This window comes from Typha latifolia, chromosome 3, assembly GCF_019914945.1.
Source record: "Typha latifolia isolate L0001 chromosome 3, TyphaL0001v2, whole genome shotgun sequence".
Lineage (NCBI taxonomy): Eukaryota > Viridiplantae > Streptophyta > Magnoliopsida > Poales > Typhaceae > Typha > Typha latifolia.
Genome location: NC_133088.1, coordinates 3,834,759 through 3,860,895, shown reverse-complemented (window position 1 = coordinate 3,860,895; position 26,137 = coordinate 3,834,759). Strand labels below are relative to the sequence as shown.

The window sequence follows — 26,137 nt, the reverse complement described above, 5'->3', positions numbered from 1 at the left end:
TCATACACCAGTGCAATGTCTTGTACAAGGTGTGACTCAGTACTTAGAACAGGCTAGGATGAACTAAAAGTACAGTCCTCTGAAATCATTTGATCTTGCAATTAATAAGTTGTGATCAATAACTGAATAACCTCACGAACGTAGAATCCATCAGCTTAAGCATACTCTCTGCACTGTCTTTGATAAGGAAGATGAAAATTACTTTTCCATTAAGATGTTCATCAGATATTTGCCAAACGATATACTAAGTGGTTCAGTTAATTCCAAGGTTTGTAATTAATAAAATGGTAATATTGGTGACCATCTAAATTGCTTTGACCAGAGGACCAATGAGCAAGATTTTCTTTTTTTTTTTTTTGAGAATAGGACCTCGATGTTAATCCGGCATCTCTTCCATGAATTTGTAGGTAGATCCTCATGAAAGTCATCTCAAAGCTAAAATTACGGGTACATCTGATGAATTATCCTCATGAATTTCTTGATGGTTTCATCATTTAATCAAATTCAACCTATTCCCTAGTGATCACTTTGAGAAGATGTTCCCCTCAGGAATGCATGTATCACACAATCAAGTGTCTCCCCAAATAAATTTTCATACTGTACAAGAAAATGAAGAACATATTTCTCACAACTGAAGGTTGAGACCAAAATACATGGAGAAAATAGTGGGAAACAACTACATCATGAAGAGAACGGATCCTTGACTAACATAGCACAAATAGGCCATGAAGCCAAATTCCCTTATCTTTGTGCATCACATATGCAACACTAAGTGTTTATGTCTTAAACATATTAAAAGAACATATGTTCAGCATTCAATGGGAAAGAACTGACATAAACAATAAATTACAGACTAATGAATAGAAGCAAAGGTATGCAAATACCATAAGAGGAGATGCTTACTAAATTTCACTATAAATAACTATACATACAACAGGATATACTGTCTAGAGACCTCTCTTTTGCCTTCTACAGACCTCCTAGCATAGATGTTTGACCAAAAATTTAATGACTGTTTGCACCATGTATTTCTAAATGATGACTTGCTAATTATCGTACTATGATTAAAAATAGTTCAACAAATAAAAGATGGCCATATTGCTTAGTGAAAGAATATAATACTCAGCCACCATACTACTTGCAGAACCATAATAAGAACACATGACTTGAATATGACAATGGACACTTATCATACATCGGAAAAGACAGAAAATAAAATAAAAGGGTAAGACGAGATAAGATATAAGAAAATAAATGTTAGTATATCTAACTATAAATTCTCCTCTGCAGGAATATGACAAATTTACAAATCATTCTTCATGCATTATATTCATGTTCACGTTACTTTTATGAGAGAAAACACGATTGCCGTTTCATTTACATGTACAAACAGTACGTTCCCATGTAACTTTATACTTGAAGATCTTTGGAATGTTTAGGTCACCATCTTCATATTGTAGAAAGAAGAAGGCTCTTTTGGAAGAGTAAAGGTAAGAATTCTTACACGATCAGAGGATTCTATTTCAAGCTTGTAGATTCCATAATCAACTTACGCCAGCATTATAACGTTCGCCCCAGTTGACAATTGCAAGCACAAGGTGAAGCATATTGTAACAATAACCATAGATTTTGCAGTTATATATCTCATCACTTCCAATCCCCTTTCGATCACCTCATTGTAAACAGCAGTAACACCCCTCTTAGTACCATCGTAAAGCTTCCACAGCAGGAATTCAAGGAAAGACCTCACTGTCTCAAAAGTAACCCTTCCTGTGACATCAAGAACGAATTTCCGGTTGCTTGGCACCGCCAATGTCGACGAAACTGTATCAATCCACCTGCCACCACTCTTACTGCTAGTCCGACCTATAGGCTTGCTATCGCAAGCAACACCCTGTTCCCGCTCTTGCTCGTCTCCTTTGACTACATTCTCTGCGGTGCTCGAATTTGGGCCGCTGAGCACGTGATGGGAAGTCTTGACGAGGGTCTCGACAGCACCATTGCACACGCCAACTAACATGTCCTTCACCTTGGTCTCGTGCTTTGGGTTCGTGAGCCCAGAAAAGAGCTCATCGTAGGTATTAATATCCATTGTCTTGTCGAGGTACACCGCGACTGCCGTGCTCACGAACCGCTCGATGCAATGAGCCAACAAGTCCTTCGACTTATCGCTGCAAATCACCTCGACCCATTGTTCCGAGCTGCTTCCGCCGTTGGCTCCACCATCTGATCCATTCTCATAAAAGCCGATCACCAGATTCTTCGCGAAGCTTCCCGCCACCGTGGAGGCGAATCCGGACCCAGGAGCAGAGAATAGCTTATCGAGAAGCCGATCGGAGAAGCTAGAGCCGCCCGTTTCTTGAATCGCTCCTCCGGAACCAGAGCCGGAGCGGTATCCACGGGCGACGCCACGGGTTAGGGCTTCAAGAACCCTAGAAAGGGAGCCGGAGAACTCATCAGACCTCACGATCTTAGAGATTTGCTTCAAGCTATGGGGGACCTCATCAGAGTCGGAGTGGAGGAATCGGCTGAGGTCGCAGGAGACGAGGGCGGCGGTCTCCGCAGTGGACGCGGCGGCGTCTGCGACGGCGCCAAGGGTTCCCGCTATCCTGGATAAGCTCCGCCGCTTACTGGCTACGGAGGGGAGGTGATAGATCTTGTAGGCGCCGTAACCGCCGGCGGTGGCGACGGCGAGGAGGAGCAGAAGCCTACGCCGCCGACGTGAGAACTCAATTACGTCCATGGGAGATAGGAATCGATCGAGATGCATCGATTGCGGTTAGGGTTTCGGGGATCGGGAGGAAGGAGGAGAAGGCGTTAGGGGGAGTTAATGGGGGCCACGTAGTGTACTAGTAAACGTCGACCGGGGATTTTATTTTATTATTAGGACATTCTTGGAATTAAAAAGAAAATAAGTGGCCACGAAATATAGCTTGCGGTGGTCGCCGAGGAGATCGAGGAGAAGGGGAGGGATGGTGACCGACCACTTCGCGCGAAGAAGACAAGAGGTAGGGGCAGTTTGGGGATAAAGAAAAAATGGGAGGAAGATAGATAGAGTCGCCGATAGAATAATATATAATACGAGGGATAATTGGATAAATGATACACACACGCAGTAGGGAGGTATCGCACGAAAACGGAAGATAGAAGGCGAGGTTTAACGACTTTAAAAGGCGAATAGGATAAGGCTCGTCTTTTCTAGTTTGGACCCCTGCGAGGGGTTATCCGCGAATCGTGAATTCTATCCAGATTCCAGAGGAGACTTATTCTAAATTTGACAACCATTAATTACCACCTAATTTAGAGAGAGTAAAAAGAGCTGAGGGGCTTGCTGGATCTTTTGGGGATAATTGTCTCATTAGTTGTTTGTTTGATTTTATTTTTTTTCAAAAACATGATGTGATTAATTTTAAATGCTTTGAAAACTGTTTTAAAAAATTAAAATGATCATATAATATTCTTCATTTAATCACAATCTAGTTTATTATATGCTAGATTGGCTTTGCATTTTTTTTTCACTTACTAATACAATGAGGAGGGAATAAATTAACTTCACTTTATTCCTTTGACAAGGCAAACATTCAGGGTTTTTACTCATCCAGGTTAATTGATAAGTGAAAACAAATATGAAGCTAAATTGGCCCAGCCCAAAGGATTTAATGGCAGTTCTATGAACTAGTATCATATATTCATATGGAGTGAACTATGACTTGGACTGGGCCAGAATAGTGAGCCCTTAGAGGAGAGGAGAAAAGAAAGGAAAAGAAAAAAGGAGAAAGGAGTTTCAAATTAAGCACTTAATCACCAGTCATCCACTCCAATTTTGTAACTATTACATACTTGCTGTTACTGGAGATTTCAAAAGATCAGGGGAAATTTATAAAAAGCAATCCTGGTTTTTGCCTTTGTTATCATTCACACTATTAAATATCGATATTTATCATTTATCATACAGATATAGATGTAAAATAACCTTAAGATGCTTGGTAAATTTTTTAAGATTAAGGCAAATTAAATGGGAACCAAATTATATTTTATGTTTAAAAAAGATTGTTAGTTGAAACTTAATTCAAGATGTTTTTTATGCGTTAAAAATAAAATATAGAGTTCAAATAATAAATATTATAAAGTAGAGTGTGAATAATAATAATAATAATAATAAATTTAAGTGTAAGGATTTTTTTTCTTCTAAATTTCCTAAATATCAAATTCTTGGAGATAACTATAATTTCCCAAGATCATAACTGGGCATTTCCCTTCTTCCCTCATGGTTGCAAGGGAAGCCTTTTCTTTTTCTTTTTTTTCTCTTTAATGGAGGATGCTTCTCGATGATTGAGAAGAATTAAATTATTCCTATCATCATAAAATCAAACTGTATTTCTACAAAGATAATTAAGCCTTTAACTGAGACTAGGTGTTTAACTTTAATATATAGGAGGTTAAATTAAATTGAGTCATACCCATGATGATGCTGTGTCTCCTTCAGCATGCATGTTTATGCTCTTGGATTGGCACTATCAGTATATATCTATACTCCATTGAGTACTTTCAACTTGTCTTGTTCTTCTCCAAAGGAGTAGTGAACTTCAGACCAAATTATACCTCTTTTTTTACCCTAAACTTAATATTAAAAAGATTTTACCCGACCAAAAGTAATATGTTAATAAAATCAATGTTTTTATCAAGTAAAAAACTGATATAATCGATATTTTTTAAAACAAAAAATGTTAAACAATTCAATGATTTACTATAAATAGAGCAACATAAAACGCTAAAATATTAAGTGTTTTATTGTTATAAAAAAATATGTCTATCTTTTCCAAGTTTTCTTTTTTTGCTTACTTAGGGCTACAGTGCTATAAACTTATTTTGATATTAAGTTAGATAAATAAAATATAAAAAATGGCTAGTTTGGTAAAAAAAAACGCAAGAGTAGTCAGGTGAACAAGATTCGTGTTGATTTCAGTTGTCACCTTCCATGGACCACCATTAAAGTAGATGCTCAGAATTCTTCATCGTGATCATGTACTTTTGAAGTGCACACTACTTTCCCCCGGTACTATCTTCAGGTGAAGTCTGGTCTTGTCTGGATTAAGAATTAAAAAGGATTGAGATCACCAAAACTTTTATGATAGGTTAAAACTAAGGGAACCATCAGCCATGTAGTTAATTCTGCATAGAGAAACTTGTTGTTGTATATGTTTATACTACAAGATACAGGCTTGAAACCATTTCATCTACTAGATCATGTAGTGACATTAAGTTGTCATCTGGATGCTACAATGAAATATGAGAGCAAATGCAGGAAATATATATTGGTAATGAGGTGATGTTTATACATTTATTTATATTAAATATAAAAAAAATTTCTCCCTACACATTTGCCCTAGCTGAGAGTAGGGTTTGATCACAGGTCTTCCCTCTCTTTTAGAGGATTCCCTATCGTCGACAATCTCCTCCTTCCTCTCTCCAGGCCTTAGTAATTAGGGGAAGGGATATGCCTTCTCCTTCCCAAGTCTTTCTTTTCCTCTTTTTACTCAGTTCTTGCTGCCTATTCCTCATCTATTCGCACTGCATCCTTCGTGCCACCCTAGCCACTCTTTTGATTTGACGAGCTCTTTATGTTCTCCATCTTTGGTCCCTTCTTGATTGCACCACCCCTCTCCACTTTCTTATGTATCCTCCCCCTACTATATCATCTCTACTGTCTCTTCCGCCATGCCTTTCGTTGTTGTGACGTAGCAGCTTCCGCGACACTGCCGACTATGATCTCGTGTTCGCCGCCAAGCACTTGGATTCCCCCTATAACGTCAACAACTTTGATCTTCTTCGAGGGGTTGCTAGTGAAGGTCCTGTTTTAAAGGTCTTCGGTAGGCGTGTGGCTTCACCCTATCCATTGGACTCATCGATTTCTTTTTTGGTGTTTTCTCTGTAGTGTTTCTATTGTTGTCGATTAGGAATTCTTTTTTAGCTTTTTAGATTTTAAAGGGCTACGTACCTTCAACTATCAGATTGCTATGGACTCATAGATTAACTTTAGACCTTTCCTGCCTATGTATTTACCATTTGTCAGGGTAGTGTTTCTTACTATTTTTCCCCCCTAAGGCTTGGTAATCTATTTTCTAATTGCTCTATTACTACAAAGAATGATGCTTGTGTCAAAATATCATCAGTCATATTATTCTAGTAACGGCAAAGTTACAAAATGTTCCTGATACATTAATGACCAAAATTTGTACACATTTGTAAAAGCTCAAAAGCTAGATATAAATTGGATAAAAAGTTAATCCTATCTTAAGCCTCACTAAATAATCCTAACACACCTTAGTAATCTGAATCAAATTTGTTAGCCAATCGGTAGCCTTATTGGCTTCAATAATACTTTCCACCGCCAAGACACTTTGCTAGCTCTCCCAACAAGATCCATTACAGCTTACAACTACCAACTGTCCACTGTAAATCTCCTCGCCCAACTTGGGTCGGTCCCCAGTTGGATCCATCACAAGACAAATCATTAATCTTATAAAAGCAATTAATTGTCATAACACCCGTGGAAGATATAGTATCCACTGATTAATTAAACTATGTTACTATCATAATACACTACTTCTTTCAATTAATCTCATTTACTGGATCATGGCAGTCGTCTATGTGACTATTCATGTAGGCATACACCATTGTTTACCACTAGGGGTGGCAATCGGGTCGGGTTAAGCGGGTTCGGGTCGGGTCAGATTCGGGTCGGGTCAACTTTATCCTAACACGAACACGACCCGATTAATAAACGGGTTGCATTTATTAGACACGAACACGACCCGATTATTAAACGGGTAACACGACACGACCCGTCTAACCCGTTTAATAAACGGGTCGTGTTAACACGACACGGTAACACGGCCCGTCTAACCCGTTTAATAAACATGTCGTGTTAACATGACACGATAACACAACCCGTCTAACCTGATTACCCTATATAAAATTTAAATTTTATTCTATAAAAATAATGCTTTTAAGAAACAAATTAACCTACTTTCATCATCAAACTCATTCAAACATAAAAATTATAGTTCTATTAATTTTAGCTAGATCCCGAGCAAAAAGAAGGGCAACCGCCGCTTCGAGAGGAGTGCCGACGACAGCCACCGGGAGGAGTTGCTAGATTTGAAGTCGACGGGGAGAAGGGAACAGAGCTCCCAGCTATGCGATTAACAAGGCGGAGGCGGCGGAGGCAGGGGGCGGAGGCAAGGCGAGAGGCGGCGAGACGGAGGTGGCGAGAGATGGGGGCGAAGGCGGAGGCGGCGAGATGGAGGCTAAGGCTGAGGCGGCAAACGAAGGCGAAGGCGGCAAACGGAGCGAGCGGTAGACGGAGGCGGAAGCGAAGGCAGAGGCGGTAAACGAAGCGGCGAGAGATGGGGGCGAAGGCGGAGGCGGCAGATGGAGGCTAAGGCCGAGGCAGCAGACGGAGGCTAAGGTCGAGACGGCAAACGGAGGCGAAGGCGGCAGACGGAGGTGAAGGCTGCAGACGGAGGCGAAGGCGGCAAACAGAGGCGAAGGTAGAGGCAGCAGACGGAGGCGAGCGGGCGGCGAGAGGGGGGCGAAGCGGAGGCGGCGAAGGTGGAGGCGGGCGAATTTTTCCCCCTTTTTGTTGAGGCGGGCTGGAGAGGAGTGAAGAGTGGAAAGGTGGTGTTAGGGAAATGTAATTAGATCTAGGGTTTTAGTTTATATATATATTAAACGGGTTAAACGGGTTAGCGGGTTGACCCGACCTGATCCGATCCGACCCGTATGCTTAAACGGGTCAAACGGGTCAAAACAGTCGATAGTATAAACCCGAACACGACCCGATTATTAAACGGGTTAGACGGGTTGACCCGTTTACGACCCGAACCCGATTATACTAAACCCAAACCCGATTAAGAGCCGGGTTATTGTGTCGGGTTATCAGGTCGGGTCAAATTTTGCCACCCCTATTTACCACTTTTACAGACAGACGTATCTAATATAGGAGGAATAAATGATGCCAGAATAAAAGGACAGCTTAGATAGCCACGAAAGTCAATACAAATCCTGACCTCCACGTGGATACATCAATGGATAATAAATGAGGAGATTGACTAGGTGCAGCCCCGGTTGGACGAATTTCTTGCACTCGAGGTTGTGGAGGATCCGAAGGTCATCGGCTTTAATTCCATGTCGGAGACGCGCGCGCGCTCTATTTCTCTCGTTTTCACATTTATTCTGGTTACACGAAATTTTTAAATAGAACCCTCTATTTTAATAATTTTATAATTAGTCGGTAAAATAGTCGAGTTCTTTTTAAAAACAAAAAAGAAGAGAAAAATCTCAAAAGCAAAGGGTTTAATCATAAAATTATTGAACGTATTATTTAAAAAATCAGATAAAGGTGAGAACGGAATACTGCAAGATTTGGGTACCAGAATAAGATGTCACTGGATAACGCCTGTCATGATAGAAAGTGAAGAATAAATATGAAGTGGAGGCTGGGTGCGTTCTTTTTGACTTCTTATACTTATATTTATCTCATGCGGGATAAATATCCCGGATAAAAAGAGGCCATTGTGAATGCAAAACTGTAAAAGTTGAGAGTTGAGAGTTGAGTTCATATTAAAAATCAAAGTTTAGCTTCAAAAAGTAGGTTCCAATTGAACAAATATTGAGGATGGTGTGAATGTAACGAACAACTTAACTTTGCAGTAGCACTTAGTTTTGTTCGTTTTGTCACGCCAAATGCCGAGTATTAAGCATGCCCATGGGCGCCTGTCAGTGGGAGTCACTTTTTTTCACGCAGTTGTTGACATTGGATTCTGTGGAGTCCATTAGTCCATAGATAAGTGGAATATTGAATAAGAGTTAATTAATTCTTGCCTTATCCATGGTTTAGTAAGGAAGACTATATCCACAACAAAATAATCTTCTTTTTGTGTGTGTGTGTGTGTGTGTGTGTGTAAATTATATTATATGTTAATATTACACTTAGATATACTTGCCAAGAAAATAGATAAAACTTAACTTCAGATATAAAGCAGAAGCAGGGTGTGAAACATTTGGATCACTTTCACTAGTTGCCAAAGCGGCCTGCCACCGAAACCACGTTCAAGAGTTGCACAGCGTCTTAATTACCCCAAACCTACCTACCAGGTGTCACTTCCTCAACCGTCTTCACCTCTTTTAATGCTTCCCTGATCCTATTTCTTTCTTTCTTTCCCTTCTTCTCCTCTATCATCCAAACCCAATAATAAGAAGCGAAGCAACAAAGGGAGAAGGTAAACCAAACCCATGAAGACCTCCACTCTCCTCCTCTTATACTTCCTCCTCTCCTCCGCCACCCTCCTCTCCTCCGCCGCCCGCGACGTCCAAGCCGAGCTCAAGTCCAAGCACATCGGCCGTGGCCACGGCGGCGGATCCGGCGTCCCTGGATTCGGACCAGACCCGGGCGGCTTCTTCGGAGGAGGCCCAGGCTTCAACATCCCCGGGTTCGGCGGGGGCGGCTGGGGAGCCGGCTTCGGTGGCCCCGGCGGAGGCTACGCCAAGGGTGGGGTGGTCCCCACCTCGGTGGTCTGCAACGAGAAGGGCCCATGCTACAAGAAGCGCGTCACGTGCCCGGCCAAGTGCTTCACCTCCTACAGCCGATCGGGGAAGAACTACGGCGCCGGTGGCGGCGGCGGCGGCTGCACCATCGACTGCAAGAAGAAGTGCGTCGGTTACTGTTGAAGGTAGTGTGAAAATATGCATGCGGGTGTCCGCATGTCGTAGTAGTACCAGCAGTAGTACTAGTATAACCAGTGTGAACTCTATATATGGTTTGGTATGATGGTGTTGGTTGTGATTTTACTTTTTGGTTTAATGAGATGAGCACATATGTATTATATGAACTGGTAGTATATATATCCATGAATAAAGATAGTTTTTATAAGCTCAATCTGACAACTGGGGATGTAGCTCAAATGGTAGAGCGCTCGCTTTGCATGCGAGAGGTACAGGGTTCGATCCCCTGCATCTCCATATATATTTCTATTTTTACTTTGGTCCTGCTCAAAGCTACTTAATAAGTGCATCCTTGTTATGATGAATGGAAATGGGTATAGTTTGAGTCCTGCAAGATGTGCATGGTGGTGGTGAATGGTGATGGACCAAATTTGTAGTGGATGCTGCTTGCCTGTCATGAGTTGTTATCAACTATGTTGACCCCACAGTGCTCCAAGATCAGGACAGGCTCTCTTAATTATTGCATTAGCTCCAGATTTCTTTCTATTCTTTTTCTGTTTTATAGTTTAGGAGCAATAAGGCAGAACAGTGAAGTTATTTATTCTTTCTAGAAAAGTAGTTAATGATTTATTTGTGGAAGAAATAAAAATGTCAGTAAGGAGTAAATCTCAGAATAGGGTATGGCATTTGAACGCACTCAAGGCCGTTTAAGCATATTTACTCACGAGTTAGAAAATAAATTAGGCGTTCGAATGCTCTCAAGGTCGTTCGAACGCCCGACGACAAAAAACCCTAGTTTAGATATCTTAATTAAGGATTCGAACATGTTCAATCATAGTGTCAAGTTTAGTCTGAGTCAATGAGCCACCTATAAATAATGTGTTGTGCACTTGGATAATCATTTTAGATTATTAAAGTTAATTTACAAGATTGTCTCCTTACTCCTTACTTGACTACCTTCAAGTTTTAAAATCTTAGCCATCATTTAGGATCTTTATTGTTGTCTTTCTCTTCGTCCACCTTATCACAACCCTAAGACGACCATCACCACGCCTCTTTGGCCTCCCATTTTCACAATCCATCCCGAATCTATCTTAATCTCAAAAATATTCTACAATCTAACCATTTGATATAGAATTACACCTTAACTTTGGAGATTCACAGTAACATTAACTTTTTGCTCGTAAGTCAAAATTCAATTCGATAAAAACAAAGACTTTGAATTTAGACTCGCAGAATAAAAAAAAAGAAGATAATCCTAAAACAAACATGAACCCTTAATGCTAGAACATTGGTTTGCTAAGTTCCCAATGATGTCTCTAATTTTGATCAGAGGCTTGAAAATTAGGCACTTCAACTATACTAGATTTTGCATTGCAATTATAAAGTTACCTGGAGAAAAGAAATAGCATTGAGGTAAAAATTTAAGATGGTTATAAGTTTTCGTTTCGATTTTAATCCCTTTAAAAATTGTCCATTTTGGGTCAAAATGGATAGGTTTCAGTTGGTAATGATTCAAAACAAAAGTAAAAGCTAGAAATCTTAGCTAGTTTTGGTCTTTGATGGATCCATTTTGACCTTAGTTTTTAATAAATTTCAGTGGATACTATTCGGTCACCGGTCGAACTCCATAAGAAACAAACTAAAAATCTAGTAATCTTTGTTAAAACATATAGTTAAAATATACCATAATCATTTAGATTATAATAAATATTATTATAATTGGTAATAATTATTATTAATTGTGATAATAATCCTAAGAAACGACTTTGATTCTTTATCACTTTTCTACCGACTACTTCGACTTTCACCATTGTCATCTTTCACCATCTAGAATCTTCATTGTTGTCTTCCTCTTCGTCTAGCCGCACTCCCATTAATCCTAAGAAACGACTTTACTTCTTTATCACTTTTCTACGGACTACTTCAACTTTCACCACATGATCACAACCCTAGGCCGATCACCATCACGCCTCTTTACCCTCTTTCACCATTGTCATCTTTCACCACATGACCACAACCCTATGCCGATCACCATCACACCTGCACTTGGATCAAAGTTAATTTCAAATCTTCCATTACCAACAACTTTGAAATTATAGTCAAGATTAGAATTACGTCTTCGTACGTAACCATATCAACGCCGTCAAAAGCCACTAGTGAAACCAAAGTCGTAATTCACATTGCCGTTGTAGTTTTTTCTTTGCAATATAATTCATAGAAAGTAAGGGTGCGTTGTGAAAACTCCAAACAGTATCCACCTCGGAAACGACCGATGAATTAAATGAGAGCGAGGAATGCCACCAGAGAAAAACTGGAAGCACTCCACGGGAGTAGATCGTCTGCAGCCCCGGGATCTTCAAATTGATTTTTCAACCAATCAGGACCTGATAAGTACGGTATTGCATAAACTTCCTACAGTCTAACTTGCAAACAATCTCTCCTTCCCTCCTCCTTGTGCAAGAAAAACGAGTAATACTCGCTGACCAAAGATTAAAAGAAGAAAGAAAGTCAAGTGATCAGAAATGGCAATTAACCTGCTATTAAAGACCAACTAAGACGAAGGAGATACATAGAAGTCAGAGAGAAAGGAGAGAGAGGGGGGGGGGAGATGGGTCTAATGGGGAGTGAGCAATTGGGGAGCATCGTGGAAGCCATAAAGTCGAAGGTTGGATTGCTGAAGAAGGCAACGAAGGCGAAGAAGAAGAAGAAGCCGTACGTGAAGATGGACAAGAGCGCGAGCGTGAAGGTCGAGATCCGAAGCAGGAAGGCTCGCCGCCTGATCGAAGAGACGCTCAAATCCGCCGATAAGCTCGGCAAGTCCGGCATCTGAGTGCAATCCTGATCGCATCCTTCTATACATCTACCTACTAGCTTCTTGTATCTTCTCTTCCTTCTCCGAGATGAGATTTTTATGATCGGTTAAAAGTATTCATTAGTTTCTCGAGGGGAAGGAAGAAGAAGGACTATATACATTCATACATACATATATATATGCATCCATCAGTTTCGATCTTTTCTTTAAGCTTGTTGTTTGCCTTTGTGATGATGAAATGCATACAAGGGCTATCAGCTTGCTTCTTCTTCTTACTTTTTTTCCCCCTTTTTGAATGCAAAAACTGGTGATCATCTATATGAACTGAAGCATAGGCAAGTCTCCATCCATATTATCGGATTTGGATTGGATAGTGGTAAAATCACATCAGTATGTAGGCTGTATATTAGACGCACATCCATATTTGGTTTCTGAGCTTATAAGAAATTGTGATATATATGTATATATACACGTTCTGAGTATAAAGACGAACGCAAAAATCTAGACCCATATCTGCTAAAATTCAGATACAAAACTCAAATGGTTGGGTTTTTCTTTCTAATCCAAACAGCATTCACCCTTAATTTAACTCCTTTTTTAAGTGCTAAGCAAGGCGCAAGGAAAGAAAATATATGATGAAATATGCTCATAGATGGGAGTTAGGGTTATCTCCTTCATATAAAAAAAAATTTATTTATAACATAATTTTTTTAAGATAAGTGGAAATTTAATGGTGTGTCGATTAAATTAGTATAGCTGGAATTCAAATTCTAAAATACTCATACACTGTATGTTTTCCTTTAACCATTAAAAAATATTTTGTTGGCTATATAGACTATTAGTTGTGCTATGTGTGAATCATACAATTTTGATGGCCTACAATTATGTTTAGGAACACAAATCACACCACAAAGCACTCAAAAGTTCGGATAAAAAATTGATCATTTAAGTTGACATGACTCTAATAGTTATGTCTTACTTTATTATGAGCAATAATTCTACTTAGACCCCCTTACTATTACTCTTTTTTATATAACTCTCTAACTCTTTTAGTGCACTCCAGAACTATTGGAGGGTTAGGTAAGATTGACTAATAAAATTTCTTTCTTAATTTCATATTCACCCTCTGGAGCCCTAAAAATCACTCATTTCTTCTTCCCAACAGTCCTCTCCTCTCCACTGGTGAGAACATTTCCCTCATTTCAATCAAGAAACCCAGTTGAGAAAGCTCCATCTTTTTGCCTACCCACTTCACTCCATTAAGAACAAAGGGCTCAATATCTCATCCTCCCTCCTTGACGGCTTCGCGCAATTCCCTTAGGCCAACCAAGAAACCAAGAGGATCCAGTTGAGAGCGTTCCTCCTTTTGTCTTCCCACTTCGTTATCAGCAAATTAAAATTGAAAGATTCAACTAGAACAAACTGACCCCAAACGTTGATAAATTAAAGATCATTTTTCATTCCATGGTTGATGTCATTAATATAAGGGTTCTTTCTTAACATGTATACTCCTATAAAATTTCTTATTTTGGGTGCATTATCTTCTAAAATTTTGTGTTTATGTGTATACTCTTTAAAACTAATGGTTTTGAAAAAATTCTTAGACACAAGTATGTATCTAAATACTAGGCAATGATATCACTCGTTCGCTTAAGTAAAAATTCGAAAAAATATTAAAAACGAAAGCAGAGATGAACGCCAAGATTTTAACGTGAAAAAAACCCAAACGGAAAAAAAATCAGAGATTTTCTAGACTATCTTGAGTCAAGATTTTAACGTAGACCAGAGATTTTAATGTGAAAAAACCCAAACGAAAAAAAACTCCAAGATCCTCCTCAAATTTATTTCTTTCTGATTCGATTATCTTGAGTCATTGAAGTAGTCTAAGATTATTTTTCTTGAGTTTAAATGACTCCAGGTATAAGTCATTATCTATCTTTTGTATTTCAAATTCATCTTCCTAAACTGGTAACATATCTAGATCATCTGTACTATCAGTATTAACTACAAAGTCAATATTAAGAAAAGATTAGGCAAAAGCTACAAAGTTTTTTTCGTCTTTCTCAGAATCATCATTAGATTTATCTGTCATCCAAAGTTACTTTCATAGATTTACCATTCCTTTTAAGACGATTAGAGCATTCTTGTGCAATGTGTCCAAAACCAGAATATTTAAAACATCGAACTTTATTATCAGAATTCTTATTTTTTTGTTTGACATTGTTGTTGCTTACCCCTGTATTTGAACTCACAGTATTCTTCTTTTTCACAAAAGCTTGGTTCTTCTTAAGTTTTTCAGCATTCAACTTGTTTGGCTTCCGAAAGAATTTATTAAACTTTTTGACGAACATAGCTAATATCTCAACATCTAAATCACCTTCATTATTAGACTCCTCTATATTTTGTTTAACTGTGGATAGGGCAATCCCTTTGGACTTTCTCAGTCTCGAAAGGCAGGACTCAAATGTTTGTAGATTTTTTACTAATTTTTCAACTTTCATAGAATCAATGTTTGTAGATTTTCCTCAATAGCTGTAACTTTCGCCTACAACTTTTCTAGAAGAGACCTAAGGATTTTACGAACAATTCTATTTTCAGGAATTTTCTCTCTTAGGTTGAAACTTGAGTTGACTATATTACTCAGCTTTGCATAGAACTCATCAAATATCTCATTCTCCTCCATACGTAGAGTTTCAAATCTAGTAGTCAACCTCTGAAGTTTAGAAAGTTTTACAGCCATAGTTCCTTCGTTAGTAGTTTCTAAGATCGTTCAAGCTTATTTTGCTATCTCACAAGTAAAAATTCTTCTAAATTCTTTTCAGGAAACACAACTAAAAATTATATTTATTCTCTTACTATTCCATCCAATTTTTTCATAATCTGTCATATCTCATGACTCTATCAGTTTTTCAGTAAGTTTATCATCCATCATGTACATTGGTGGACTCCAACCGTTCACAACGGTAAACCATACTCGCTCGTCTATAAATTTCAAGTAAGCTCTCATTCTAGCTTTTCAATATCCATAATTTGATCCATCTAGAATAGGAGGTCTAATAGACGATAGTCTATCTCTATGAAAATCCATGCCTATCTGATCTCTCTCTACAGATGAGAGAACCTACTGTAATACCAATTGAAAAAACCCCTAGACATAAGTATGTATCTAAATGATATCACTCGTTCGCTTAAGTAAAAATCTAAAGAAATATTAAAAACTAAAGCAAAGATGAACGCCAAGATTTTAACGTGGAAAAATCTAAATAGAAAAAAACCACGGATTCAAACTCGGATCAAAACTAATCACTAGGAAAGTAGCAGTTATAAGACTGACTCACAAAACAACCTGTCGATCCAAATAATTTTGTTAATCTCATTCTTGCTCGCTAGAACCCACGATTCACTGTTTCACGTGAGTAATGTTCAACCTCAATATGCCTCGAGATTGATCTTTCATTTAAATAGCCCTTAAGACGAAAGATTAAGCTTTTTAGAAGAGTAAAACCTTGTTAGTTGAAGAACCGATGTAGACTCAAGAAGTCTCCTTCAATATTACTTCTTCACCCTCCCTAGAGTTAGGGCATCACAATACTTATATATGATTTCCAAGATAGAAACAAATCTAAGTCTTATCCAAACTCACGAAAGTCCAAGAATTTCAAACTTCGTTGGTGCGTTCGAACGCGGCCCGGGTGCGTTCGAACGACCTGACTTGATCTCAGGTGCGTTCGAACAAGCCCAAGTGCGTTCGAACACGACAACTTGAATTTTTCAGGTTGCGTTCGAACACGTTTGTAAACGCTGCTCTCGGTCTGTGTGAACGCATGTATCCGCGTTCGAACGCGTTTGTGAACGTAGCTCTCAGTCTGTGTGAACGCATGAGCCCGCATTCGAGCGCGCTTATGAACGCAGCTCTCGGTCTGTGTGAACGCGTGAGCCCGCGTTCGAACACGCTTGTGAACGTAGCTCTCGGTCTGTGTGAACGCATGAACCCGCGTTCGAACGCGATGTGAACACAGTGTAAATGCGATGTGAACTCATAAATTTTTCTCCAATAATCTTGCAATTCTTCAAACTTCGTTGGTGCGTTCGAACGCGGCCTGACTTGATCTCAGGTGCGTTCGAACGAGCCCAAGTGCGTTCAAACGCGACAACTTGAATTTTTCAGGTTGCGTTCGAACGTGTTTGTAAACACTGCTCTCGGTCTGTGTGAACGCATGTACCCGTGTTCGAACGCGTTTGTGAACATAGCTCTCGTTCTGTGTGAACGTATGAGCCCGCATTCGAATGCGTTTGTAAACGCAGCTCTCAGTCTGTGTGAATGCATGAGCCCGCATTTGAACGCGCTTGTGAACGCAGCTCTCGGGCTGTGTGAACGCGTGAGCCCGTGTTCGAACGCACTTGTGAACGTAGCTCTCGGTCTGTGTGAACGTAGCTCTCGGTCTGTGTGAACGTATGAACCCGCGTTCGAACGCGATGTGAACACGGTGTAAACGCGATGTGAACTCATAAACTTTTCTCCAATAATCTTGCAATTCTTCAAAATAGAGATTTTCTAGACTTGTATAAAGCTCATACACATCTAAAAATACATTTAGAATATTTTGTACACAATTGCCAACAATTAAAAACTTAACAGGTTTTTGTACGAATAACTTTAGGTTAAATTTTAATTAGTATTATTTTAGATGTGTTAAAAATCTAATCCAATTCTTTATAACTGGGTCTCTAATAAGAATCTTTAAATTCGATAAATGTTCGATCAAATATGATTAAAAAAATAATATTTATACTTTAGCTAAGATTACAATAACTTAAAGTATTTAAATTAAAAGTATACGCGAGTTTTATAAAATTGAGATAAACCACAATAGAGCAAAGTGCAATTAACCATTTCACGACAAAATTGGTGGAGTTCTAACTGTTAGATGGGTTTGAAATGTATCCACCAAGTGTTTTAAGAGTCATAAATAAATAATGATAGGGATAGTATCAGATAAAACGAATAATGGAAGAATTATCTTTCAAACGCAAGAATAATTATAGAAAGTGAATAATCTTGTACATATGCTTGATCGCCAGATAACTTGCATCAAATCCAAGAATTATCTGAACACAATTCATCTGTCAAGCTCTAAGGCGGACATGGTCCCGGGGCTCAGAAGCGGGAACGAGCACCAAGTCGAATAAAGCGAGGGCGATAAGAACTCGGATAGTCTCACATCCTCCGGATTCCCCGGTTGGGCTATCGGGGGCGGTAACGGGACACGCGGGGCCAGCTCGATCGGCGGTGGAATCACCGCCTCCTTCCTTGCCCGACACGTGGACTGAGTCGAACCAGTGAGTCGCTGCACGAGTTGCCGGAACCCCCTGGGCTCGACTCGGTACACTCTCGGCGGGGGCGGGAAACCCCGCTTCCGCCCCGGCTTGGTCGGCAGTCTCTGCACCGAGTGCAGCGCGCCGTGGTAATCCGGCGGCGGTGACTGCCTCTCCGCCATATTCTGCATTGCTAAGGTGCTCTCAATCCCTATTAATTAGTTTCTTCCATTTGGTTAAGCTAGTCATGGCGAGATCTTATAGACGGATGGATATGTGAACGTCGCTGTCCTCACGGCGGCTGCAACACTCCGGTTGAACACGTGTCGCGGGAAGTAAGGGTCAAAATGAATATGTTTCGATGACGTCCTCCACTTTGACGGCTCATAAACTTTAAAATATTTTCATATAAGAAATACGTCAACTTCTCGCTACCATAAGTAACTGATGAGACAAAACTAAAAATACAAAAAAGGAAGAATAATTCATGTTTATTGCCACCATTTTGTTTGTATTAGGACTATTTTTTTTCAATTCTTCCACAGTATTCTAATATATAGTTGAAAGAAAGTTAATTTTACCGCATTATCTCTATTCTTGTGTAAGTTTTGACTTCATGGGTTGAAAGAAGTGAAATTGTAAGCAATATTATGATAGTGCTTACGACTAAGAAAGAAAAAATATGGAGAAAGGGAAAAGAGAGGTGGAGAGATTGAGAGGAAGAAGAGTGAAAGAAAGTCAGAGATTATATCACGTTAGAGGTTGCTATTAGGAAAAGGAGAAGAAGGCAGAGACAAATAGAGAGTGAAAGGGAGAGAATATAAATATCTTAGTATATTTTTTGGGAGAAAAATGAGGATAATCTAAGTACAAAAATTGGCCACATGTTATGTGCATGCAATTTTAGATTGGCTCAAAGAAATTTTCAAATATTTGAATGATTCCGAAGGTCATAGCGTATAATTTAGTCCTATGTTTAGGATAGATTTAAATATAAAGTAGTGATGCTCTTTTATTATAATTTAAAGAGAATCTCTATAGTCTACTTTGGAACAGGAGGAAGGAGAGGAATAATCTCTCATGGATGGTTTTTTTGCCAACTAAATTTTGAAAGAAAGAATTGTATTATATCTTGTGTTAACTTGCCTAGTTTAGTCTTTTAAATCTACGATTACCCTAATAGATCATAATTACCTAAAGATCATATGATTGCCAAACACTTATACATGCTAAAAATTTAATTTCAAACAAGGAAATTCATGTTCATGGTTCTAGAAGAAATAATGCGTGACATATAAGAAGTGTTCGACTCTGAAGAATAATTTATTAGTGAAAGAATTTGAGATGCATTAACTTATCCTTGTTTAGCACGTATGGATATATGTTTTTAGTCTACTCGTTTGAACGACTTGCAATTGAATACAACGTCCAAATTTTGAGTACATGCCAGTTGATCTAATATTTCTTGTTAGGCTGCTAGAGAAGATCTTCAACGATTGTATATGATGAACATGGTCATGGCAAGTGAAACTTAGGAGTAGCAATCAGTTGGGTTACTCAGATTGGAATCATGTCATGATAACGTAAATATTAATAAGACCTATTTATTAAATGGGTCAGAATTTTTAAACACAATTATGACCCATTTATTAAACAAGTGATACCTCATGAATGAGTTATTCGTGGTACAAATTATATAAATTTATATAACTTATTCATATTATAACTAGATTTTATTGAATTATAAATATTTTTCTATTCTTTGCGAAGTATCGGGTTGGCCGATCATATTGTAAATAGATTGATCTGTTGATAATCAAAATCTGATTAGACTAAACTCAAACATATTTATAAGCTAAATTACTATATCATCTCAACTTTTGTCGCCCCTAGTGATATATATATTTGGAACTATCTAGATAGGACATCTTTACTAGTATTCCGATGATTTACGATTTTAACTAGAATACCATAAGTTTTCACTTTTTTCGTAGGAAAAAAAAGAAAATATTCATAATTCGGTGTATCAAATAAAAATAGATCATAATAAAAATGCACTTTTATCTCTCTCAAGTCAGATATTAGCGTATTCACGCAAGTATAGAAAAATGATTAAGAGATTTGAATCAATTTTCTTAAACCTATATCTCATTACTAAAGTATAAAAGTTTAATGGTAAACTTTGATTGTAGAAAAGGGTGTACCCTAATGATTAAATAAGAGGCTCGCCCTTTTTTAACCAAATATAGATGGATTTCTTCTTCTTTCTTTCTAGTTTTGTTCCATAATTGTAGTAGCCATTTATTATACCATATATTCTAGAAGATGTTGACGCCGTCTATGGGCGGCCCAATAAGACTTTTACCTTTCTCATGCCTTGCTATTTTTAAGGGACAAAGATTTGAAATATCATTATTAAGTCATATTCATTTCTCTTAGTCAATACATTGAATGGTGTCACAAAATCAACATGGGCCATGAAGAATTTGTTTGCTAATATTAAATATTTTACTTATAATTATTAAAATTATAAAGTTATTTATGCTGATTGACTTGCTAATTTTGATGAGATTATAGTTTATGGTTGTACCTGGGATAGTGGTTTTCCTAATAAACTTCTATCGTATTTAGCTTCGACTCTAACGAGTGTTATGTAACTATAGAACAATGAACAACAATAATTCCAATATTTATACTATTAGTCTTAGATAAAACATCTAATAATAAATAAAATAAAATTAGGTGAGTTTCAAAACTGCTAACTGAGACGACAACCTTTCAAATATAAACTGATAAAAATTAAAAATTGCTAAAAAAAATTATTAAGAAATTCTTACATAAACTATTTTTAGATTTAGCGATCTTCAAATATAAATCGCTGAATTGGAAAGTGACATATATATAAATTTCTACTCCAGAATTAGTAATTTTTACTGTATATAGAAATCCCTATAAGGGTTTGTGGTTTTATTTTTAATATTTAAATTTTGAGGTATCTACAAGTGTACTGAATTGTAAAAAAAATGTTTGGAAGGGCTAGTTTAGTAAAAAAAAAAGAAACCTGGAAGATATCATCAAATACTATCTGCACTATTTTCTATTCCGTTCTATTAATAGTCTACTTACCAAATCGAAGCTGCACGTGTCCTCCTCCGGCGGGCCCACCGAACCTAGTGTTCGTGAACAAATGGGAGACGTGAACCCTCCTCTGGGGCAGGCAGTTGTGCTCATTAATCACTCACTGTAGCTAATAGAAAAGAACTCACAAGACGACATGACTAAGCCATTAAAAAATAATATTTCTTCTTCCTCTGGAATCCCCCCATACCTGGGCTTTTTTCTCGAGAAAGATCTCTGACTCTCTTTCTTGGACGGGTAGTTGAAGGTCTAGGATTCGCAGAAGGGTCTGCGTCGATCACACGACTTCGTTCTGAAGGTGCAATCTTTGGCTTTCCTTTTGGAAATTGGTGTCTTTTTTTTTATAATATTTTTCCCGGGTTTTTGATGCGAAACTGCTGTTAGAGTGAAGAATACGCCTCGAATCGAAAGACCCACAAGTTGGAACCGTCTGCTTTATTGGGTTTGGGGTTTTGGGTTTGATTACGATGCAAGTTAGGGTTTTGGCATTGGAGGATGGGAAGGATTCGTCGCAGAGGACCCAATCGAGAGTTTTCCCGTCGAAGATTTTAAAGTTTCTTGTTCTATTCGTCGTTTTGGGCGTTGGGTTCTTCGTATTTAGTTTGTATATGACACGGTATTTCGACCTTGAGACTACTTTGTTGCAAGCTCGTGATAGTTTGAATCCTTGCGTCTATGAACGGAGTGGTCTGGGGCAATGGATTAAACCTCCTTCGAATTTGATGCATAATATGAGCGAGGAAGAGCTCTTTTGGGTTGCATCTTATGCTCCTCGGGTGAAGACGTATCCATTTAAGAGGCTTCCCAAAATTGCATTCATGTTCTTGACAAAGGGGCCTTTGCCACTTTCTCCGCTTTGGGAGGAGTTCTTTAAAGGTCATGAAGGACTTTACTCTATTTACATCCATTCCTTGCCGAACTACCAATCTGACTTCCCGACAACATCGGTATTTTATGGGAGACGAATCCCAAGCCAGGTAACATCTTTTATTTTTATTTTTATTTTTATTCTTCACTTCTACTACTTCTAGCTGCTTTGGAATTTATTATCTGATGAAAGAAAAAAAAATCCTTTCATACATTTATCGCATTGATTTCCATTGTATAATGAGAAAAAGTATAATTAGATGCATTCTTTGGATCATTCCTATCGCAAACTCAAGGTGTTTGACTTCTTGATTATAAGAATTGGGAGTGACTACACTATATCAAGATCAACTAATGAAAGCAATGCTGTTCCTCATAATTTCTCATCTTCCGTTCAATGTGCATTTTGAAGATAATTTTCTCCATTTTCTGCTGGCAGTGTCTAGAACATTGGATAGTACTGGTACTACATATGAAAATAATACTTGGGATACTATGTAATAGAGATAGTGTGGTTTTTTTTCATATTTTGCTTTTGGTCAAGAGTATTCACTGATAGTTTTATAAAGACCCCGAACAAAGAACAGAGATATGCACTGACAAGGATAGAAATACCATGCCAACTAATTATTGAGCCGATAATGCTTATAATGCAGCCATCTTGTATGTATTAAAAAGTAACTCTGCTTCCTATAAGATCTGTGAGTTTCTGTCATAAAGTCAATAAAAATGTTGTTCATATTATTGGATAAGTCGAATCTCTAACTGAAGCTGCTTTCCACAAGAGTTGTTCTGAATACTGGGAAGATTATTTGTGTATGCCGTAGCTCTCCTATTGTTTACAGAAACCAGAGTTTGCAATCATGCATAACATGTTTAGATGTGATGGTGATTTTAGTTTTGACCTTATAACATCGCGAGCAAAGAGGTAACATGGGAAGTATGATAATATGATATCAATTAATGCATAATTTGTCTCTGAAATGTTATGATGGTTACTGAGTAGGTGCCTTTTGAGATTTCACAAACTAAATACTCATAGGTCTTTATCGAATTGTGTCCTTAAAGGAAGAATAAGGGGTCTGGAAAGAGAAATTCCTATGACCTACCTCTGCCTTGTGATTGACATGGAGTGAGAAAGCCAATTTTATAGTCCAGAAGATATCTACTTCATTTAGTCCATTTCGTAGTAAGTTTAATGGATGCTTTGATCAGCCTAACTCCAGTGCTACTCAATTTATTTCCTTGTGAAGAACTAATTCTTCAAATTTTCATCCGAACAACTTCTGATTAATCACGAATACCTATTTTATTTGAATGGTTAAGCTATGTATTTATACAAAGATTAGTTGGTATCAGAGTTAGCTATGATTAAGTAATAGCTATGAACTAACTCCCAAACGTTTCTAGTTATGTAGAGATTTCTGTTTCTATTATTTTGTAGACTTTTGTTGACAGTTACGATTAGGAGGTAATAGGTTTCCGTGGTGCATCAAGGCATACTAGGAGATGCGATAAGTTATTCATTATGGGAACCATGACCATCAGTTTTTGCAGAAAAAGATGGTCATATGATCATAATCTTGTATGCAGGATTGGCTTGAAGAAATTTTTGAGCATCAGTTATCAATTATGGAGCAGAAATAAGATGCTTCACTATTAGGAAAAGGGGTGTCGCCAACCAGCGTATAGGAGAATTTCCTCTTGACTGTCGGAGTCACTGCTCTTATATGTTCATCAATGTAATTTGGAATTGTAAAAGTATACAAGGAATGGTCGGATATCATGTGTAGAAAGAGACTGACATTCACATATTACTTAATTAGATATGGTTGGATAGCAAAGTTTAGTTCCAGAAGTATCTTATAGTCAGTGAATGACAGAAGAATGTTTGTCGGTAATTCCTGCATGAGAGTGCTTCAGCACATAGTATGGGCCATGTGATGCAATAAAAGGAAGCATAAGTAAAATGGATTTGCTTTGGAATGTAAAACTGAATCAAGGTTCACCTAGTAAGCTCATAAACTCATCTTGAATTCTGTTCTTTTAGGCTTCGACAAATAGCTTGCAAGGCATACTACCCACCTAACTCTGTTTTGCTTTTTTATCCTGTGTTTTTTGCGCTTTTATAAGCATAAAGATCTATCATGGTAGCAATTTCGGTTAAATAGGAAATAGTATAAATATCTACCGCATGCGCTTCTTTTTCCCCTGTTTAAATGAATATCTGTCGATAAGGTAGAGAACTTGGACTATGCTGGCCTTACTAATTTTCAACTGGTTAGTGGAGCACTTCAGAATCTTCTGGCCATCAAAAAAAAGTTTCCTGAAAAGAATGTGTGTCCTAATCCACCTCAGGATAGATTCAAATGTAAAACTTGATAGTTGATGGTGAACTTGTCATAAACATTGCAGTTCAACCAAATTTTCATTTATCACAATTTGGATAGAGACAAGGACAAAGCATCCTGTTACAAGCAAGAATAGGAGGTTGGATAATTTAACTGAGATGATTTCCTCAAAAGTCGTCCGTTGTAAAGTTAACCATTCAAACTTATCAGATATATTACAGCCTGATAGACATTGCACATTCACATGACTATCTTGGGCTATGCTTGTTGTAGGTTCATGTATTTATGAGTGATGAAACACAAGCAAAAGTAAGTTCTAGTACTTAATTATTAGTCAAAATCATACCCTGTTGCACATGAGTTAGCACAGAATATCACAGAACTCTTCATCCATGTCCTATGGGACATAGATCATGTTTGCTACCAGTACCTACTTTCATAACAATGACTTGCTTTCCAAATGAACAGGTAGCCGAGTGGGGCAAGATGAGCATGTGTGATGCCGAGAGGCATCTCTTAGCGAACGCCTTGCTCGACATATCCAACGAACGCTTCATCCTTCTCTCTGAGTCATGCATCCCTCTATACAGTTTCAGCATTATTTACCAGTACTTAATAAGGTCTAGATACAGTTATGTTGGTGCATTCGATGACCCTGGCCGTCATGGAAGAGGAAGGTATAACCCCAAGATGGTTCCTGAGGTAGATATCTCTCAGTGGCGAAAAGGGTCTCAGTGGTTTGAAGTGAACCGAAAACTTGCAGTTGATATCATTGCAGACACCAAGTACTACCCAAAGTTCAAAGAGTTCTGCAAGCCTGCTTGCTATGTGGATGAGCACTACTTCCCCACAATGCTCACAATTGAGTCATCAAATCTTATAGCTAACAGAAGTCTCACTTGGGTGGATTGGTCCAGAGGTGGCCCTCATCCTGCTACTTTTGGGAAGGATGATATCGATGAAGCATTTATTAAGAGGATTGTTGAAGAGAAGAAATGCTTGTACAATGGCCAGGAGTCTTCGGTTTGTTTCCTCTTTGCGAGGAAGTTTTCTCCCGGTGCTTTGGAGCCTCTGAAGCAATTTGCGCCTAGTTTACTTGGATTTGGTGAAAGCTTTTACCAACGAGATATTTAGTTGCTAGAAAGTGAAGAAAAAAAAATACTCATTTTAGAAAACTTCCTTACTTTTAATATTTAGTTACAAAAAATAAATTAAAGAAGTGATTTTCGTACCTATCAAAAATAGCTTCATTTTTTCTTTTTAAATTTTCTTTTTTTTTTTCAAAAAAGAATTACTTCACTGAAATCGATCATTTTATTGAGCTTCATTTTCTAGCAACCAAATTAGCTCAAACACCTCAATTTTATGGACAGGAGGGCATGTAGGTCTTAGCACCGAATAACACCCTCGGATTTAGTAGAGTTTGACAGTAAATTTGATAGTGAAAAAAAGATTACACTGGCTATACATTACCTTTGTTAGCAAAACTTTTTTTTAATTTTGACCACCTTTGTATATGGAGATCATGACTGTTTATATTTGGTGCAATAAAATTGTGATACTAATTAGTTGTACTTTGATATAGAAGTTTGACGAGTGCCAATTCAATTATGTTGAAAATGATAGCCTAATACCATTAATTTTATTGTCTGGTGGATTCTATTTCTATAGAAATGTTCTATCTTTTTTTCTTTCTTTTCTATGATAAGTAGGGTGTGGTCATTATGCTTATCAAATCATATTTAATACATATGGATGCACCTATTCTCATATCATTCCAAAATATAATTATGTTCACTTTTCAGATAAATTAGAATATATAATTTTTAAAGAAAATTTATAAGGTAATATATAAATGGTATAAAGAGAAAGACATAGTTTACCCCCTCTGTAATCTTTGACGCCCACCATAAACTTCAGTTTT

General features: G+C 37.9%; 5 protein-coding genes and 1 non-coding gene across 7 annotated transcripts; 4 read left to right on the top strand and 2 right to left on the bottom strand.

The window, feature by feature from the left end:
- Nucleotides 1-1,243: 1,243 nt before the first annotated feature.
- Nucleotides 1,244-3,132, bottom strand: LOC140785142 (protein PHLOEM PROTEIN 2-LIKE A10-like). The gene has a single exon (XM_073132896.1). The coding sequence runs from the start codon at nt 2,768-2,770 to the stop codon at nt 1,550-1,552; it is 1,221 nt and encodes a 406-aa protein (XP_072988997.1). The 5' UTR covers nt 2,771-3,132; the 3' UTR covers nt 1,244-1,549.
- A 5,892-nt stretch (nt 3,133-9,024) lies between these two features.
- On the top strand, nt 9,025-9,934 carry LOC140785249 (uncharacterized). Its single transcript, XM_073133047.1, has one exon. The coding sequence runs from the start codon at nt 9,298-9,300 to the stop codon at nt 9,730-9,732; it is 435 nt and encodes a 144-aa protein (XP_072989148.1). The 5' UTR covers nt 9,025-9,297; the 3' UTR covers nt 9,733-9,934.
- Nucleotides 9,935-9,950: 16 nt separating this feature from the next.
- TRNAA-UGC (transfer RNA alanine (anticodon UGC)) lies at nt 9,951-10,023 on the top strand. The gene has a single exon. It is a non-coding gene; the product is annotated as a tRNA-Ala (tRNA).
- Nucleotides 10,024-12,337: 2,314 nt separating this feature from the next.
- Nucleotides 12,338-12,751, top strand: LOC140784858 (uncharacterized). Its single transcript, XM_073132448.1, has one exon. It carries the CDS (start codon nt 12,338-12,340, stop codon nt 12,557-12,559), a length of 222 nt encoding a protein of 73 aa, XP_072988549.1. The 3' UTR covers nt 12,560-12,751.
- Nucleotides 12,752-17,661: 4,910 nt separating this feature from the next.
- On the bottom strand, nt 17,662-18,039 carry LOC140783529 (uncharacterized). The gene has a single exon (XM_073130435.1). The coding sequence runs from the start codon at nt 18,037-18,039 to the stop codon at nt 17,662-17,664; it is 378 nt and encodes a 125-aa protein (XP_072986536.1).
- A 3,069-nt stretch (nt 18,040-21,108) lies between these two features.
- Nucleotides 21,109-25,446, top strand: LOC140783344 (glycosyltransferase BC10-like). Of its 2 annotated transcripts, none has more exons than XM_073130214.1 (3): nt 21,109-21,293; nt 21,387-21,972; nt 24,682-25,446. In XM_073130214.1, the coding sequence occupies exons 2-3, from the start codon at nt 21,463-21,465 to the stop codon at nt 25,345-25,347; spliced, it is 1,176 nt and encodes a 391-aa protein (XP_072986315.1). In that variant the 5' UTR covers nt 21,109-21,293; nt 21,387-21,462; the 3' UTR covers nt 25,348-25,446. The 2 variants fall into 2 exon arrangements, with proteins under 2 accessions (XP_072986315.1, XP_072986314.1); XM_073130213.1 differs by having other exon boundaries at nt 21,380-21,972.
- Nucleotides 25,447-26,137: the final 691 nt, after the last annotated feature.

Excerpts from the sequence above, each read along its gene's own strand:
- LOC140785142 (XM_073132896.1), bottom strand. The coding sequence starts at position 2,770 with ATGCATCTCGATCGATTCCTATCTCCCATGGACGTAATTGAGTTCTCA.
- LOC140785249 (XM_073133047.1), top strand. The coding sequence starts at position 9,298 with ATGAAGACCTCCACTCTCCTCCTCTTATACTTCCTCCTCTCCTCCGCC.
- LOC140784858 (XM_073132448.1), top strand. The coding sequence starts at position 12,338 with ATGGGTCTAATGGGGAGTGAGCAATTGGGGAGCATCGTGGAAGCCATA.
- LOC140783529 (XM_073130435.1), bottom strand. The coding sequence starts at position 18,039 with ATGGCGGAGAGGCAGTCACCGCCGCCGGATTACCACGGCGCGCTGCAC.
- LOC140783344 (XM_073130214.1), top strand. The coding sequence starts at position 21,463 with ATGCAAGTTAGGGTTTTGGCATTGGAGGATGGGAAGGATTCGTCGCAG. Across the intron at positions 21,973-24,681 it reads GGAGACGAATCCCAAGCCAG|GTAGCCGAGTGGGGCAAGAT; the intron begins GTAACATCTTTT and ends CCAAATGAACAG.